Source organism: Siniperca chuatsi, linkage group LG18 (assembly GCF_020085105.1).
Source record: "Siniperca chuatsi isolate FFG_IHB_CAS linkage group LG18, ASM2008510v1, whole genome shotgun sequence".
In the NCBI taxonomy this organism is placed as follows: domain Eukaryota; kingdom Metazoa; phylum Chordata; class Actinopteri; order Centrarchiformes; family Sinipercidae; genus Siniperca; species Siniperca chuatsi.
Genome location: NC_058059.1, coordinates 6,756,758 through 6,775,282, shown reverse-complemented (window position 1 = coordinate 6,775,282; position 18,525 = coordinate 6,756,758). Strand labels below are relative to the sequence as shown.

Sequence of the window (18,525 nt, the reverse complement as noted above, 5' to 3'; positions counted from 1 at the left end):
TTACCACGTGGAAGGCAGGTTGCCTAAAGCAGGAAACCCTTAACCAAACACGACACAACACTTTCAAAGCCAGGAAAACATTTATATTTATCAGTAATATGTGATGCAACAGTTAACTTATGTATTGGTTATACAACAAATACGCCCACTCACCATTTTGTCCTCGCAAGTGACAGAGAAAGTCGACGCAGGAAAACTTGTTGCACAACTACGGAAACTGCGAGTGATCAAACTTCATCATCTACTTAGTGACCAGCCCATAATGGCGTAATAGGTTTTATATACCGAATTTAATATCACTGGATTTTGCCTTTGCAATTCAGTGACTCCCTTAAAATTATATAATAGCGTGAGAGTGCCATAAAAAACATTTTAGAGAACATGACAATCAACTGGATCAGATCATATTCCAGTTCGTGAGAGTTTGTGTCCTTGGTGAAAATGAGCTAAATGGCTTCATATTGTATGAAACAAAGACACTTAACTATTTATATAGTAGGAAAACACAGAAATGATAATATTAAGAATTAAAACCATTCATGACCTTGATTTCCAAAAAGAATCCAAAACAGTGGCTCAAATTAAACATTTACTAGATGAACAGAGAAATTACTACATTGCATTCTAGATGCACATTTTCTTAGAAACAGCTTTTAAGTACATTTTAATGAGCTTGAGAGTACAGTGCAATCTTTTTTTTATCTTAAAGACCATTTGAATAACCTTCAGCAAAAGGTGCTATTAATCGTGCAAATGTGAGGATTTCCTGCTGCTTGTTTTTTTAAAAATCATTGAATATTTAACATCTTTGGGTTTTAGATTGTCAGATAAAACAAGCACTTTGAAGACTCTGGGAAATTATAATGGGCCTTTTTAATAATTTTGTCAGATTACTGAAAAGCATTTTAGATGTTTATACACTTTCACAACTGTCTCGCAACAAGAGGCTTTATGACATTTTGTGACATGCTGCATCACATTTAGTAATCAAACTGCTTAAAAACTACCGTTTGAATCTACTCCCACGTATGAGTTTGAACAGTGTTTCTGCTAAATTTATACCACTAGTGGCAACAAGACAGAACAACTGGAAACTTGACACTGTGATAGAATTTTGAAGAGGTTTAGTTATTATTCGGGCTATGTTGTACAACCTGTGAGCATAAGTATGAATGCAACAATACCACAAAGTGCTGTCTGATTTAGAATGTCAATAGTCAAGATTATGGCAGTCCCTGTAAACATAAGTAATTGTTATATCACTGGAGCACAACAGTTGAATTTGGACAAACCTAGTGTAGCATGATTCATCTTTGAGGGCCTTTTGTAAGACAAATGTTAAATTAGAACCAGAAGACCACACGTCACAGAAACAAGATTCATTAATGAGTAACATACACACAACTTCAGTCTGAATACAAGAAAGCACTGCGATCAATGTAACTCCATCACTAGCATCAGGTCTCCTGCATCAAATGCAGATGCACGATGAAGGGGAGCAGCAGACGGTCTTGACTGTTTTTTAAATGCATTGTTAATGTCTCTTTTTTAAAGAATATATTATGTCATGAGCTTGGTGTGGAGGGTGCGGACAGGCTATGCAGTAGCTCCATCTGTCTCCTTTTGTCCTTGGCACGGTTGATAGTCATCTTAAATAAGCGACAGTATAGCTCCATAGCAGCTGGAGTGTCATCATTCCCAGGCACGGGGTACGTCACCTGGCTGGGGTTGCAGTTTGAGTCCACCACACCCACTGTGGGAATGTTCATCTTTGCCGCATCTCTGATTCCAACGTGCTGCTGAAACACATTGTTGAGAGTGGAAAGGAAGATGATGAGGTCTGGTAAGCGGACTCCTGGGCCGTACTGGATGGGGGCGTTGGTAAGGAGGCCGCCCTGCCAGTACCGCGTATGGGCATACTCCCCACAATCCTTAGCAGTGCTCTCCACCAGGTGGCCAAACTGACGCCGGCGGCTGACAAACAGTATGATGCCACCACGATACGCTACATGGGCAGTGAAATTCAGGGCTAGCTGGAAGTGTGCCATAGTCTGGTCGAGATCAATTATATCTTGGTCCAAACGGCAGCCATAGAGGTAAGGCTCCATGAGTCTAAGAAAAAGAGAATTAGAGTTCTAAAAAAGTCAGGATTTAAAATGGGAAATTGATGCATTCCACCTTGAGGTACATAGTTATGTGTGGATTGTTTATTATATTATTTGCATATTCGTCGTAGCAGCCTACTATATACACAGGGCAGTCTGTAATTGAACAGGGACTTTTAGTTGTTCTAGCTTTACTCCACTGCACTGGATCTGAAATGAAACTATTATCATTAGTTTACAGTACTGACTCAACTTTAGGAGTGTTCACATCCATAGTGGGTGTGGACTTGTAATCCTACACATACAACCAAAGCAACCAAAGGCTTTTAGGGGCTAATACTGCAATGCTCTTGACTGGATACGTCCAGATGGAAGGCAAGAATTGAAGCCTGGTGTAGTCAATGCCTTGCAGAGCATTACTGGGGAAGATCCCAAAGGTCTGTTGTTGTTTCTGGCTTGTAGATTTCACACAATTATTGACTTCAACTGCAGATTTGCAACCAAATATTGATTACGATGAATCTAAGTTTGTTAATTTGTCCAATCACTGTGGGCTCCTCAAACTGAAGGTATAGAAAGGGCTTGAGCTCTAGTGCTGAGAATAGCCAATAAAAAATATGAAGACCCTCAAATTAAAGTTAAGAGTTGGCACTTTAACATCATAGTCAAAACAAATACATGGTCATCTAAATAAGAGATAATAACAGATTAATTGTTTAAGTCATTTTTCTGGTTCCGCCTTCTCAATTATAAGTATAGTGAACCAAATATCTTTTGGGTTCTGGACTGTTTATTGAACAAAACAAGTAATTTAACACTAGAACGGCCACGACGGTCAATTTGACCATTTTGAAATTTATATGTGCAATAACTGCCGAATAAAAAAAAATAAAAAAAATACAATCTTGCTGGTACCTGACTTTTCCTAACAGTGTTTTTATTTACAATAGGTTTTATATAAATTACACAAAAGACAAAGAAAATATTATCATTTTTACCTATTTTGGCCATACACGGTCATATTGACCGCAGTGAATTTCGCGCTATTCTATTGTTCTATTGTGCTGGCCCCACAGCACACACGATGCGCAACATCAGAGATGCGCTCACGGCCTTCTTGTGTGTGTTTGACGATGGCATGCTGAAACACATCAGGGACTGCACTGTGGCTGAGGCACATAAGCACCGAGGTGACAGCTCATGACCTGACAGCGGCTGAACTGAAAGCCTTCATAGTCCTGTTGTATATCCGTGGTGCACAGGGTGCAAAAAACATGGAGTTGGACAGCCTTTGGTCAGAAAAATGGGGCTTTCCGTTATTCAAGGAAACCATGGCCAGAAATCGCTTCAGGGAGATAATGCGGTTCGATATAAAAAAAAAAAAAAAAGAGACCCAATGTGTGCGTCTGCAGGATGACAAGTTTGCCCTGGTATCAGCCACTTGGAGCAAGTTTGTTCAAAACAGCATAGCCTGCTAAATAAACATATAATTAAACTTTTTTAAATGTATATTTTTGGTGTTAATTGTTTTTTAAAAGATATCCTAACACAATAAATGCATTAATCTCTCATTTGGGTAATTTATCATTAGAGATTAGGGAGTTTGGAATCTAGCGGTCAAAATGACCTTACAGCAATTCTAGTAATTTTGGAATTCTGGCATTTCTAATGTCAAGGACGTCACATTAGGCTTTAAGAAATTGTGATGTTAAAAAAAAAAAAAAAAGTGATCTTACAATATTATCTGATATTTCAGAGACCAAAACAATAATCAATTAATTGACAAATTAGTCAGCAGATTATTTGATAATTAAATAATCATGCAGCCATGTCTCTCACACTCAGACAGTCGAATCAATAGAATTGCTTTAACGTGTGTTTTCTCTGGATTAATGAATGTATCTAGCTGCTTAAGTGAGTGAGTGTGGTACATTTGGAGTATGTGACTGACTTAACAATTTCCACCCCCTCACTACTGAGTGCAAATCAGAATCAATAAAGTATTTCTGATTCTGAAATACCTCTGACAAAGCATTTGAGCAACAACATTAATTAGTTAACAGTTGATGAGCTGAGAGATTCATACCAACCTGTGCCTGCAACCTTTTTTATGTCCAAGATGCACTCTGGCGTCGAACAGGTCTTTCAGCGAGAGGAGCTCTGACACACGGAAAAAGTCCGGCTTCTCAAGCGGCTGCTTTATTACTTTTTCTGTATGTAGAAGACATTATATTGCTGAAGAAACCCAGTATTGACTAACGCATCGTTAGTCTCATACACATTACTGCTAGGTTAGCATTCGTTAGCTCACCTGAAATATCGTCAATTTGGGGTTGAGGTGATTTGATGGACGCTGCAGTAGCATAGTGATGTCCACCACAGGAGTATCCGATTTTAACAGATTTTGACTGTCGTAGCCCCCAAAGTCCTAAACATCAGATATAAATATCGTTCAAAACATCAGACATTAACTTGTAAAAAGCGAGTGGCGTTACTGTTAGCTACCCAGCTAACGCTAGCTACTGACGTTAGCTGTAGGCTAAATTGTTAATTTGTTGGTTAGAATTACAAACATAAAACAAAACAATGACACAACTGTCCTACAGCTCTAACATTTTGTGACACACTCAAAATATCCCGACAATAATATTACTCTGTCAAACAATTAAAAATACATGTGTGCAGAAACCTTTCGTCAGTGCCCGGGTTGCCATGCTTGCTGTAGTACTACGGAAGGTCAACTAACAGCGGCTGCGTGTTTGTAGTTCATGGTATGCCGTAAAGTTGAGTCGTGAAGTTTTCCACAATAGACTGCAATACCCATGATGCCATTTCTTTTTTTAACTTCACAACTTTATTGAAATACAAATACAACACTTCTCATGTTATTTAGCTATACAAAGGTATAAAAGAACATAAACCAAGGTTAATGTTAACTCCTGATATAGAACAAATGTTTGGCAATAAAAATTATAATTATTTCCAAAAAACAAAAACTAGAAACAGCTGTAGTATGAAGAATTAATGCTGTCTATCTGGCCCGGGACATAATAGTAGTATCACATATTACTGATAAAGTAATAGCGTTTTACAGAATAGCAACTAACTAAAACCATGCCACCAGTAAACTGTAATTATTCAGTAGCAACATGAAGAAATTCCCTTAATTTGCTATATAAACGAACGAGTGAACTTAGACTTTCTTCCATGTATTGATATATTTTGGATAATCTCCTCAATATATCACTTACAACATTAGAAAACAGGGCAAAACCCTTTTTTTTTCAAAATCCAACAAAAAAGTACCGTAAAAAAAAGAAACCAATATACAAAATTGGCATTTAACATCAAAACTAACAGCAAACCTTACATTAACAAACTAATTATTCAACAACCCACATACTATAATATCTAACATCATCTGCATGCAGGTTTCAAATGCAGAATGCTGTGGTGGCTGGGTGCTTCACTTCTCCTGAAAAAGATGAAAATCATGTAAAATGAACAGGTTTTTATGTGACTGTGATCACTCACTGTGGAGACAAAACCATTTGGGTCTAATCACATACCTGTTGACTGGAATGAACTGAAGCTTTCTTTTGACATGTTGCACGGTCTTGTTCTGCACAGGAACACTACTGAGAGAAGATACCCCCTGCAAGCATCGTGTAATACATATTTCACACTCTGAATCTGGACAACTATTTACGAAAAGTAAAAGAAATATTTTTAGTTTTCCTTTCCATTGATGGGGCTAGTGAGTTTAGCTAATATGTTACAGAATATCTGGTTCATCATTAAGGGATACAAATATGTTTCTACATAGTTGTACCTTCTTGCATTTTTTAGCCAGGTAACTCCTGTTGAACATCCTGCTTCTCTCCTCTGTGGTAAGAGCTATGCAAGGTCTGAAGGCGATACCAGGGTCAATGGCACTGGACAAAGACCTGGGCAAGGCAGAGCGGGATACACATCAGACCAATTCCTAGTAATTACTTAATGCTCTAATAATTCATCCCAAAGTCCATCTTTAAGCTAGTGAACGAAGCCTGTAAATTAAGATGGTAGGTATGATGCAAATTATTATACATTAATGAGGAAGGCCCAGTGTTGCTCGGATTCCACTCTTTATTACACAGACGCACTTAAAAGACACGGCAAAGGTTTTTTTCTGAAAGAGTAAAAGAAAAAAGAAACACTTCTTACAAAATATTTACAAAACCTGGCAATGCACAGCATGTTCAGTAACATTTTTGATAAACAAAAATAAATAGCCTTTTTTCCACATATGAAATTCAAGAAAACATTAACATGACAAAAAAATGAACACACTAAATATCAAGTTTAGCAAGACAGAGAGGAGTAACTATGAGGCTCCTGTGGAATCTGGAACAAAACTTGAGTCATAGAGGTAATAAGTCCAAGACAGTTATAGTGGCTTTCATCAGCAACTGAGCTTTAAAATTCCCACTCACGAATTCAAACCATACAAATAACTAAGGGCACTGTGTCTGGAAAAACATTGTTGGGAAGATGTAGTATAATATCTCTGTGGTAGTCGAAAAAGGATACGAGATTGTTCCAGTACCCACTGGTGTTCTGAAATTACTCTAAACTGGTGCCTATTAAAGGTTAAAAATGTACCCTGACCTTTTCTCGTTATGTGCAAAAGTTAGAAAGGCTATGCTCAATCTGTGGGTGAGGTGAGAAGGTAATTTTCTGAAATTATCAACATTACATGCACTCAGATTTAGAGCTTCAGCAGTGTGAGGTAATTACAGAAAGAGGTAAGGAAGGGAGGGATAGAGTGAGGGAGGAAGTTAAAGAGATATGTTTTCCAGTTGGAGCTGACAATACAGAGCGACTCTTTTTTTGCTGGACTTAAGTGGGAAGGTACTGCTTCCCACTTAAGGAGGAGAGTCGAGACTGGTCTGTAGACACAAGCAGTCACAGCTAAAGTGAAAATTATAGTAAATCGTAGACATGGTAGAATTTGGGTGGGTAAAGTCATGGTAAACAGTATTATGCTAGATTAGCTGTAGGGGGGAAAGAGTATTTCAGGACCCAGTCTGAACCGAGTTTCAGTAATCATCAATCATTATATTTCAAATATATATGACATTATTGGTGGGCGATACAAGGTGAATAATTGTTTTTCGTATTTTGGTGTGGTTTTATAAATTTGTCTAAATTGTAAATTTTTTTATTGTTTGGTTTTACAGCACTGATCTAAGTTTTTATAACATGGGATCTGACTGGTCTTTATTATTAGAAATCTAAAAAAATAAGCATTTATGAGAATTATCATAGGTTTTGATAAATGCAATCGCTATGTTATAGAAAATTTTATTAGATTTTAGCCATATCACCCCACTCTGCATGAGCTCTTCCCAATAATAGTGTTTAGGGCTGCTACTTATGCTTGTTTTAGTTATGATCAACTGATTCATCTTTTACTCTATGGAGGAGTAAACCAAAGTGAAAAATGCCCATTAGAACGCCTAAGGTGATGTCTTCAAACATCTTGTTTCAGTCCAAAACCCAAAGAAATTCAATTTACTATCATATATGACAAAGAAATCTTCCATTTGAAGCTGGAACTAGCGGAATTTTAGTATTTTTGCTTGAAAAAAATACTGAAAAAAGTAATAGATTATCAAAATAGTAATTTTCTGTTGACTAATTGATCATTTCAGGTCTCATAGTGTTTTGCATGCACAAGTCTCCTTTCGGTTTCACTCTAAACACTCCAGTAATGGCACCAAGCTGTATAAAATGTATCATTTTGATTTACTATAGAGCAGAACGTGAATGGATCGAATCATATAATATATGTTTTGTCTCCTGGCTTTTATTGAGATATCCCTAATGAAGGCAGTGATGGAAACATATTATGATAACATCAACAATAATGATTTAACTTTTGCACATAAACGGTGTTTGACTTCTTCTCAAAGTAAACCTACACATCACAGGAAAATTGTGTAAGATTATGTAATAACAGCATGTATTTTTCTGATTGCTAATTTGTGTTGTCCCACTGGTACATTAAAAAGATACATTCAAATTTTAAAGGATTTGGACTTAACCATAAATCTTTATTTTGTCATATTGACTGGTTATTTTTCTTGGTCACTTCTTTTTACATAAAACGTGAAAGAAATTTAGGACAATGTCATTTTCTGCAAGTATTTTGATGCATTTCGATGGTGGTGATACTCATGCAGTCTCCAGTACCAATATGTCACTGTATTGCTTTTCAAAGGTTTGATGATATGAATTAACCTCAGAGCACAAAAAAAGGTGTCATGATGGTGCCACTGTGTTACACAGCCATATAAATGTACAAAATAAAGAAAATGCCTGTTTAGTTTTATCGTATTAACAAACATTCCCTTAGAGCCTATAAATGAATGAGCTTAATTATAACCTACATTATATTTATTAGCAGGGTGCAATCAAGAAATTTGATTATGATGCTATGGGACATAGTGACCAAAGAAAATACTTACAATGTGGAAAAGCCCTGCTTCTTCTCTGGATTTCTCCTGTTGCCTGACTCACAATCTGCCTCATCTATAAATTCTTCCTCTGTTCTTTCTAGATGTACTTCTTTATCATCTATCTTCATGCTCTCGCCTTCGCTTTTTATCTCACTTAGCAAGTCCACTCTCTCCTTTGCCTCGATCCTTTCCCTGCTTCGAACCTGGACATGGTTGGTCCTATTAGATTCCAGTTCGACAAACACACTCTTGTCCTTAGACATATGCACCATACTCTCTGTCTCTCCTTCTATGGGGCACTGTGACCTGTGGCCAGGCACAAGGCTCTGTGTAAAGGACATCCTTGGATGCTGCCTGCCAGTAGACAAAATATTCAAAACAGGGGATCTGAACGTGGTATTTACAGTTGTCTCGGTAGAACAGGAGAAAGGTGCTCTGCTGGTCCTTGCAGAGGACCAAACAGTGACTGGAGTCTGTGATTTAGGGCTGATGCCCTCCCTTTGATATGGTGGATTTGTTGACGCAGTCTCACTGATTTTAGACGAGGTGATATGGAATGGAGTTCGACTGTGAGTCCTACTGTCAATAGTGGGGAGCCCAAAGCTCTGGCGCCACTTGATCGACTCTGAGCGGGAATGAGCAATGTTAGGACTTAAAACTGGCCGAACTCTCTCCGTCTGTGTGGTGACATTCTGGACTTCATCCTGGACTCCAGTGCTAGGCCTCCTTTGCTCGGTTCTAGCAGCCCCTGCCCCATCTGCTGGCTCCAAAAGGCTGGGGCTGCAGGACTGGACAGAGGACAGGTGTGATTCTGCCCCGACAGTAGAGATGTCTGGCAGCAAACTCTGTGGCGTTGGAAGAGGCTGACTACTCAGAAGAGATTGTCCAGAGAGAGAACTGATACTTTTTCTTGGAATTTCAGCCAGCTGATTTTCCTGCTTAATGTCTTCTTCTGGAAGTGGGGTACAAACCACAACAGTGCCGTTCCTCGAAACATCTCCATCTTTACTTTTCTCTGCAGTGGAAACTTTGGCCTTTTCAGCCAGAAACCTTCTAATCTCTTGTTCAATGCTGTCATCACTGTCTACTGAACTGCTATCTTCCTTTATCTGAAGAGCAGTCTGAGTATTATGCAGCAACGTGGTGTCTTGACCCTCAGTTGCTTTCAATGTCTTTGTTTCACCATCATGTGTATCATGCTCTTCACTCTCATCAGTTTGTTTATGTTGTAAAAAGGTATTTTTACTCAGCCCAGACTTGTCTTTCATGTCATCCTTACTCTTTTGTACCTTTTTCAAAACACTGCGCTTGGAAATAGGATCAGGTTTGAACTTTTTGGTCTGTAAAGCATTTCCTAGCAGTGGTTCTTCATCCTTGAGGCACTTCCTTGATTTCCGCTTTAAGTCTCTAATTTTTTTCTTTGACTTCTTTTTTGTCTTGAGCAGGTCTTTTATTGCGGTGTCTAGGTCCTCATCACTGTCAAGCGAGCTGCTTTTGTCTCCACTTTGCTCTGTCTCATGTAATACAGCTATTGGGTGCTTTTGAGTTCCCTGGGAAAATACCAATGGGCTTGATTCTTTTCTATGCTCAGGTAAAGGTTTAGAGGCTGTTTCTTTAACACTGTTATCTGTCCCTGACATGTTTGAAATGCTAAGGTTTTCTTCTTTGTGTTTTCTTCTCTGTGTCAAAGACAATCTTGGAGGTTTCTTTTGGGTTGTAACTTGTTTTGCTTTCACGTCCTCTGGTTCATTTATACTATGAGGCTCTTGAGTCATAGCAGAGCTGGCCGGCTGTTTATGCATTTGGGCCTTCTGCTCAAGAAATTTCCTGATTTCTTGCTCTATCCCATCTTCACTATCAATGGAACTGGCATCACCTTCTTCATCTGGGCAGTTGTCAGGAAGTGAAGATTGCAAGGAAGAGTCGGTGGGGGCACAACTGCTAAGGCCAACACTGTGATGGAAGGCCCCAGGCATAACAGTTTTTGAAATGTCCAGTATTGCCTCAGCACACATGAGCTCTGCAGTTGTATTAACCTTTGGAGGGGCAGGGGTAGGTTGATCCTTAAGACTTTCTACTTTAAACAAAAGCAATCCATTTCCTTTCCCCTTTGAGCTGTCTGAAAGTGTATTCTTGGGCATGAAAACAGATGAAGGAGGAGGCTGAACAGATTTTACTTCTTTCTCTGTTTTGGTCTTTTTCTTTCTCAGTTTGTGTTTCTTCATGTTTTCCGTGCTCGTACTTCCAACAGCATGTATTAATGACTTACTAAAGGGTTTTTGCTTGTGTAAGAATGGTTTCACGACACTCTTCTCCTTGAGTTGCTCAAGCTGGTAGCAGCGAATAGCTTCTTCAATCCCATCATCGCTAGTGGAGTCAGACTCCTCTTTGAATGCATGTGGACTGAAAGTGTCCCTTTTGTTCTGCTGCTCCTTTTTCTCCAGCTGGTATCTTTGAATGGCCTCCTCAATGCCGTCATCACTACTGGAATCATTTGAGTCTTCCTCCACCGTAACTGTGACTGGGCACTTTACTTTGTTGAATAGGCTGATTGTTTTAGAGGGGCTCTTTGTCTGCTCTTTGGGCATGACTAAACTTTTGGTTGTTGTACTTTTATTTGAATCCAATTTCTTAACTGTGTTGTCATTTAGGGGGGCCTTGTTTTTGATATACTTTTTTATAGGCATAACAGCTGGTGCTGTGGGAGTCTCAGCTTTGACACTTTTTGGAAATTGGTTACTGGCAATCAAAACTGTATTGTTGTCAGAGTTCTGTTTGGAAACCTCAGGAATAGGTGGGTTTTTCCTGGGAATTTTGGATGATTGGAGAAAGGTAAAGCATGGTTCCGCCTTGCGTTTGTGATCATCCTTTTCCTTCAGGTATTCCAGTATTGCCTGCTCAATTCCTCGGTCCACAGAATCATCGCTGTCAGAGTCACTGCTCTCATGGTTGATTGGGGAGGAAACATATGCCTGTTGGTTTTCAGTGGGACCTTTAGTTTTGGACTTTGCTCCCACATAAGAAGCCACTGCGACCTTGCAGACTTGGGGATGACCTTCCTGTCCTGATAGCACATTTCTCTCGATCTCGTCGCCCATCTCGAGTGAGGACTGGGTGCTCCTAAGGCTCTCTATGATCATCTGGACCTTATCTGAGATAGGTGTGCCTCTGGTGGACAACTCAGTGTCAGAGTCATTGAAGCAGATTGGAAGGCTATAGCCTCCAGGTGGGCCACATGTTCTCCATTCTGTTGGCGTCACTGCAACAGGAGGTACATTCATCAAGTACATTCTAGTGAAGTAAGGTGAGGTCCTCGACCATTGGAGTGCAGCTGCCTCCGATCACAATCACATTGTTCAATCTGAGAAGAAAACAGAAACAGAGAAACAGTGGCAAGCAAGTCAAACAACACTGATAATTAAAGCCCCAATGCATAGAATTTCTGTAATTCATCTATCAAATTATTCTGATGGCATGCATTATTAATTCTGTGACCACATGTCAGATCCTTTTGTAAGAGCTGTGAATGACGTCCATTAAGTCATTAGAATATTACAAACTGATCCGGGGGGTGGGGGGTTGCTTATGCAGACTAACTCATGTTGCAAAGAAACATTCATAGCTGCAAGCATGTAGGCCTACTTGCTCATCTGATATATAATAACCAGTTAATGATCACATCAAACCTCCACACGGGTATCAAAATCAAACAAGTATGATACAATAAGGCCATCTAAAGCAGGGCACAATATACTCTGCAGAGTGATAAACAACAGTTAAAGTTACCCATCACATACAGATGAGCACAATAGTTTCTCGGTACAATTAAGGCATCAAATGTGACGGTCACGTATCAACAAACCAGCCTATAACAATACATATATGCATGAGCACTGTAAATACCAACAAAAATAAGATCCAGTCCTCATCAACACCCATCACATACAATAAAGTGCTAACAGTGAATAATACAGTTAATTGGGAATAGCCCTTAACTTAAAACAGAAGCGACCAGAGGCCGAGTGTGTGTATGTGGGGGGGGGGTCTAATATAAGTGAAGTTTATGATATTATGCCGCCACGCTTCAATGGTGATGGCTGGAATAGCATGCATCTTTATTAGAGTTAATTAGTGATGAATCACCCTCATGCATGAATCATACATTAATAGCCTAATTTTAACGCATGATCCATGGTTATGAAGATACAGAAAAATAGAAATGCATGGCAAAAACAGCATATTGTCAATATTATTAATCAGTTTTTACAATAACTGATTACCTGTTTAATCTAGAAAATGTCAGAAAATAGTTTTTTCTTTAAGTGAAAAAACACTGTTGCTGATCTCTTACCCTGATAGAGAGAAAAACATGATGCTATGTAATAAATAATGTATAAAAAGTACCTCTGTACGAGCAGATGTTACTGAACATTTCATTTTCGTCAGATACCTACAATTTTATTTAACCATTTGGGATCAAGGAGATAGTCTAATATTTCCCCTCTATGCACATCAACTTATAAATGCGGCCAGCTCCCACTAAATCTATGACTATCTGCTTAGTTTATTTCTTCTCCCTAACTCTCCTTCATTTACCCCACAGTCTGTCTCAATGGTCAATACTGACTGAGAAGCTCAATCAGAACACCTATCCTTGCAAACAGCTATACATCCTGAATATGCGGCAGAATAGGCATCATCAGTGCTCTGCTACCATCGTGTGGACTGTGGAGGAGCTTGATGTGACCACTCTGCAGTACTTATTGCAGGCTGTATGTTATCATGTAAAATGAAATGGTGCTGCATGGTTCTGGGAGATTTTCTTTGTGCCTCAGGGTTGCAGGAGTTAGTGCTTATTTGTGGGCGATTTGAGGAATTTCTTGGAGACTTGAGGTGACTGTGTCACTGTCCGATGGCTGCAGCTTCACTGTAAAAGCCTTCTAGTGGCTGGTTTCCGTCAGTCTCCTAGCCCTGTTTTGGTCCTATTAACAAAAAACTCCCATATAAATCGCTAAGTCAGTAAGGCAAGTGTATAAAATAAATATTACTAGTATATTTAATTTGAATTTACTGAGCCTGGCAGGTATCAAGGGAAATATATTGGATTACTAGTGCACACAAATGAGTAAATTATACCCTTGAATTACTTAGTCCTCCAATTTGTAGGAGTATAAAGTGAAGTTACAGGTTGTTGTGGCTAATCCATCTATTTAGGAGCACCCAGAATGCCCGTGGCAGGCTGTCAGCTGTGCTTTAATACAAATGTGCCCTCTAATTACTGTAACAATTACCTCAAATTAACAGTGTTAAATGATCATGTTTATCCAATTGGTCCTTGTCCCCTCGACACTCTCTCTCATTCAGTTTTAATGCTACATTGGATGTTGTTTAAGATCTCCTTGATGCACAGCTTTGACTGTGCACACCTGCATCCTGCTGTGTAATGCAATACAGAATAAATACTTTAAGTTGTCACATCATGAGCAGGCTTTCATGAGCAGGCAGAATTAAAAAATATTCGATTACAAGTAAAAGTGCATAAGTATTATCAGCGAAATGTAGCCTACTTAAAATAACAAAAGAAAAAGTACTCCTTATGTAGGAAGAATGGCACCTGTCTGTCATGTCATTATTGGATTATTATTACTGATGCATCAAAGTGTAGAGAATTTATTTTAATGCTGTATCTGGAAAGGGTGGAGCTAATTTTAATTCCTTTATATACTTTTTTTGTAAAAACAGTGCACCATATTTAATATGCTCATAGATTTTTAAAATAATCTGCAAAATAACTAGTAACTTTAAACTGGAAAAACGTAAAGTACAAGTAACTTGTACTTCTCTGGTACTTGACCAAATGTAATGTGTTACATTCCACCACTGGGGTTAACATTGGACTGATAGGTTGCAAGTTTTGCCTTTTAAAACACAAAGTTATGCTGTTTTTGATATAAATTACACATATTTTACAAGACTGCGACTTGTTTGTGTTCTGTTAGTGGTGCAAACACAACTAGTGCACACGTACAACTACGAGACTGTAATGTGAGTAATCTAATGTCCAGAGTTAAACCCTTGCAACAGCCAGTATTGTGCCTCCGTGAACAAGCACGCTTTCGGACATTAACCCAGTCGAGGAGTCGCTATGCAGGAGCCTCTGCTAACCTGCATACCCCAAACGTAAATCCTCTCTTCCAGCGCAGTATGCAGCCTGCAGGGTGAATGGGCAACCTGGCTACAGTGTGACACCAAGAGACAATATGTCTTATGCAGGACTCTTAACCATTCTACTCCATGACCTGCTGAACCTGATAGAAAATTATGAATAACTAGCGTGACAGGAAACCAAGCTGGGTCACCAAAGACGCCCCGCTGAAAAAAATGCCGAGAAGCACATAAACGAGCTAAAACCGTACCATAACGTAGTCGTATACATGCCAACTTTGTTTGACATATCATGGGTACAAAGAAAGTTTCGCCACACATGTCAACATTAGTGGGCAGTATTTTCTGTATTACATAACCAAACGTGTTGTTGCGTGTATTTTCCCTCCCTGACGTTTTCCTGGTTGCAACAGAGCAACCCCGGCTGTCCCCGTAACACTCTAGCGGCACGGACTGTACCGATGCCCGGCGTGCAGCGTTAGGAGACTCCGCAGAGCAACCATGTTTCTCGGTACCGGCCATGGTTGTCAAAACCCACGGTATTCGGTCAATAACACCGCTAAACGTAAGTAATGTCCGCTGACGCTTCTACATAAAACCGTATGGTTACATTTTTGTGAGAAATTGACGAGCTGGTGTGAAACATTGGAGCGATAACCGTGGTTGGTCGGCGACTTGAAAGACACAGGCGGGCCTCCCGGCTGCTGCAGCCCCGGCATTTTCTCCGGCAAAGAAAGCTTTTGTATTGAGCCACAGTTTACACTCCTAGCCACGGCTATTTTCACACAGCTACAGCCACAAAACACAGTGCACAAGTTTAACTCACCTTGATATGTCACAATACGACCGCTACAGTGAAAGTGTGTTCATTGTAGCGTTGATTTAAGATATTAGGGAAGCCGTCGTGGAGATATTTCTGTGTCCGTCACTAGCTCACTCACCGCCTGAAGCTCTCGCAGTCGAGTCCCCCTCCGCTCTGACTGCCGGGCGGACAAGCTTCCTTAAACGCAGAGCCCAGTCAAGCATGGACCCTTTCAAATATGGCATCGGCATTTTTCCCGGAAAACATGTACGCTTACATTTTAAACGAGTTTATTTTACATTATTACAGTACAAAACACAGTGATATGTCAAATTTAGATCTGTTAATGCTGCAATAATAAATTAAAACAGGCTTTTCCGGTAACAATTAAGTGTACAATAACCCTTAAAAATACTTTTTATAGTATCCCAGAGTACTTAGCAACAGTGTAACGTATCATACTCCTTCTAATTACAAAGTTTTATATGGCAGAGTAGCCTATTTTGATTAATTAGACAGCTATGCTTAAGTCTGATATCAACTGTAGTGTTTTGTTGGAATATTGTCCTACCAATTTTTAGTGTTATTTAGTTCAGGTTCGACTTGATAACTGCTTTATATTTTAAAGTTTTTCTGTAATATCTGTATTATGCTTCTACAACAGGCCAGATGTGCCTATAGGTTACAGCCAAACAACTCATCATCACCTTTATAGAGAGTATCCACTTTTTTGTGTGTGTATTTGATTCCAGTCAATGCAGTCATAACATACCATTCAAGGAAAATGTATTATATTTAAATTCAGTTCATATTCTCAGTTAGGGTTCACACCCTGTGACTTAATCTAAATGGATATCTAAATGGATATTGGTTTACAAAAGCAGATATACCATAAGCCTAAACTTGAAAATTGAAGTGACATATCTGTTACTCCAGTAAATACATTTGATTAAAAAGCATATTTTTTGCAGTCTGTCAGGTTGGTAGATTTCCATTATCAAATATTAGTCTTCACGGAAGGTCTCTGATAGGATGCATGACTGTCACATTAAGTAAACTCAACTCTTTTGGGAAGGTTGCTCTACATTTGGGGGTTAGGCACGTTATTGTAAAGAGCTATAATATGCATATTTTTTACTGTTGGAAATGTCAATGCATAGGTAAAAAAAATACTAAATGGCGGTGCATTAGTGACCCTGCCAGCCCTCAGCCTCAATAACCGATACGAAAACAAATTGGATTTACCAGTACAGGGATTTAAAACTGTGTTCAAACCCAAAATGTTGGTGAGGGATAATATAGGCACATTTACAGGAGAAGTTCTTCATGGGGTTGCATTACCTTCATGACATAAAAAAAGTCATTAGTAATGCAAACCTCTTTAAATACTGTACAAAATGGCTTCTGAGATAAAAGATAACACCTTTAGTAATTTGACATTAGTACATGTAATTTGAAACACTGTTGATATAAATCCAGATGTTATCACTTCCCCTAAAAGTTCCCCAAACTGTCACTAGTGTAGCATTCTTAGTTTTCCTTGAGACACCAGCTGACCTGAATGGACTCATATCTTGCATGTGACATATTTGATCAATAACTGAGACTCCTCTCACTCTCTTTTCTCTCTCATTAACCCTGAATGTGGTTAATGGAAGCTTATCTTGGGCATGGTTGAGTCTACTACATGTTAAAGTCACACACTGTGTGCAAAAAACTATAATATAGAAAATATTTCTAACAACAAACAGGACCAGCACCTGTAGACTCTAGTCATGCCCTTGTTTGTTGGGGAAATACTTAAACTTAATAAATTTCAGCCAAATATGTCTGGATGGCCATCTTTGTAGTTCCAAAACGAAGGTAACAAGCACAAAGATATTGTAGCTTTTTAATCATTACTAGGCCATAAAAGATTCTTTTAGATTGGAAGCCGCCTTGTCTTGTTGAAACATGTTACATTGGGATATGGGTATAAAATTTGGGATACATTTCACGAAAAATTATTTGTATTGTAAATATTCATTGTATTGTACATAGTGTGTAACCTTGAATAAAACAAAGTGAACAAAAATGTCCCTATAAGTTGCCATTATTAAGTATTCTTAATATTTTTATTACAATTGGAGAGATACAGAATAGATATGTATGCTCTGATGCACTACTATTATGATGTACCTGTAACATAGGATGGTTGTCACAGTGTTGCACTATTACCAGTGCCACTCCTGCTGGCACAGATTTTGGAAGACCGTCACCTTACACGAGCTCTGAGCCATGTTCTATTGTCTCAGGTAGGATATGCGACAGTTTGATGGGTTTATTTCCAGGGTTTTTCTTCTGATCCTAAAAAGCAACACTGCTTCTCGAGAGGACATTAATCCATCAAAGTGCTGGCCATTTACCTTCTGTAAATAAGCATCCTGTTCTGTTTGGCCTTGAGTTTACTGTTGGTCAGTCTGTGGAGTGTAGTTAATATAGTATTTTGATTCAAATACGATACCAGTTTACACCAGTATTTCCCTTATTATTTGTGGTATATGACTACTAGTAATTTTGCATTGAGGGTTTTAGGGCTGCAAATAACAGATTATTTTCACTATTGATTAACTTGCCGATTATTTTTCCACATAATCCATTAAATCGTATAGTGAAAAAATAGCCCCAGAGCCCAAGGTGACTTCTTCAAAGGTCTTGTTTTGTTCAAACAAAAGTAAAAAATCTAAAGATATTCAGTTTACAGTGAATTATGACAATGAAAAGCAGCTAATCCTTTCATTTGAGAGGCTGAAACCAGAGAATGTTTGGCAATTTTTTACTATTTTTGCTTAAAAAAATGACTGAAATGACGACCAATTATTGAAATGACACATTACATTGGGTGGCCATATTCTGTGTATCTACCCCTGCTCGGTATACTTGCTGGTCAAACTTGAGCTTCTCTTCATTT

General features: G+C 38.8%; 2 protein-coding genes across 4 annotated transcripts; both read right to left on the bottom strand.

Annotated features, from left to right (window-relative positions):
- Positions 1-576: 576 nt before the first annotated feature.
- On the bottom strand, positions 577-4,935 carry mrps2 (mitochondrial ribosomal protein S2). Its single transcript, XM_044175439.1, has 4 exons — positions 4,795-4,935; positions 4,417-4,533; positions 4,196-4,316; positions 577-2,112 (listed from the first exon to the last, which is right to left on the bottom strand). The coding sequence occupies exons 1-4, from the start codon at positions 4,817-4,819 to the stop codon at positions 1,566-1,568; spliced, it is 810 nt and encodes a 269-aa protein (XP_044031374.1). The 5' UTR covers positions 4,820-4,935; the 3' UTR covers positions 577-1,565.
- Positions 4,930-17,644, bottom strand: ppp1r26 (protein phosphatase 1, regulatory subunit 26). Of its 3 annotated transcripts, none has more exons than XM_044175429.1 (5): positions 15,600-17,644; positions 8,618-11,969; positions 5,938-6,052; positions 5,675-5,760; positions 4,930-5,580 (listed from the first exon to the last, which is right to left on the bottom strand). In XM_044175429.1, exons 2-5 carry the CDS (start codon positions 11,896-11,898, stop codon positions 5,523-5,525), a joined length of 3,540 nt encoding a protein of 1,179 aa, XP_044031364.1. In that variant the 5' UTR covers positions 11,899-11,969; positions 15,600-17,644; the 3' UTR covers positions 4,930-5,522. The 3 variants fall into 3 exon arrangements, with proteins under 3 accessions (XP_044031364.1, XP_044031365.1, XP_044031366.1); XM_044175430.1 differs by having other exon boundaries at positions 15,715-17,644; XM_044175431.1 differs by lacking the exons at positions 4,930-5,580; positions 5,675-5,760; positions 5,938-6,052 and adding an exon at positions 6,216-6,276.
- Between the last annotated feature and the right edge of the window lie 881 nt (positions 17,645-18,525).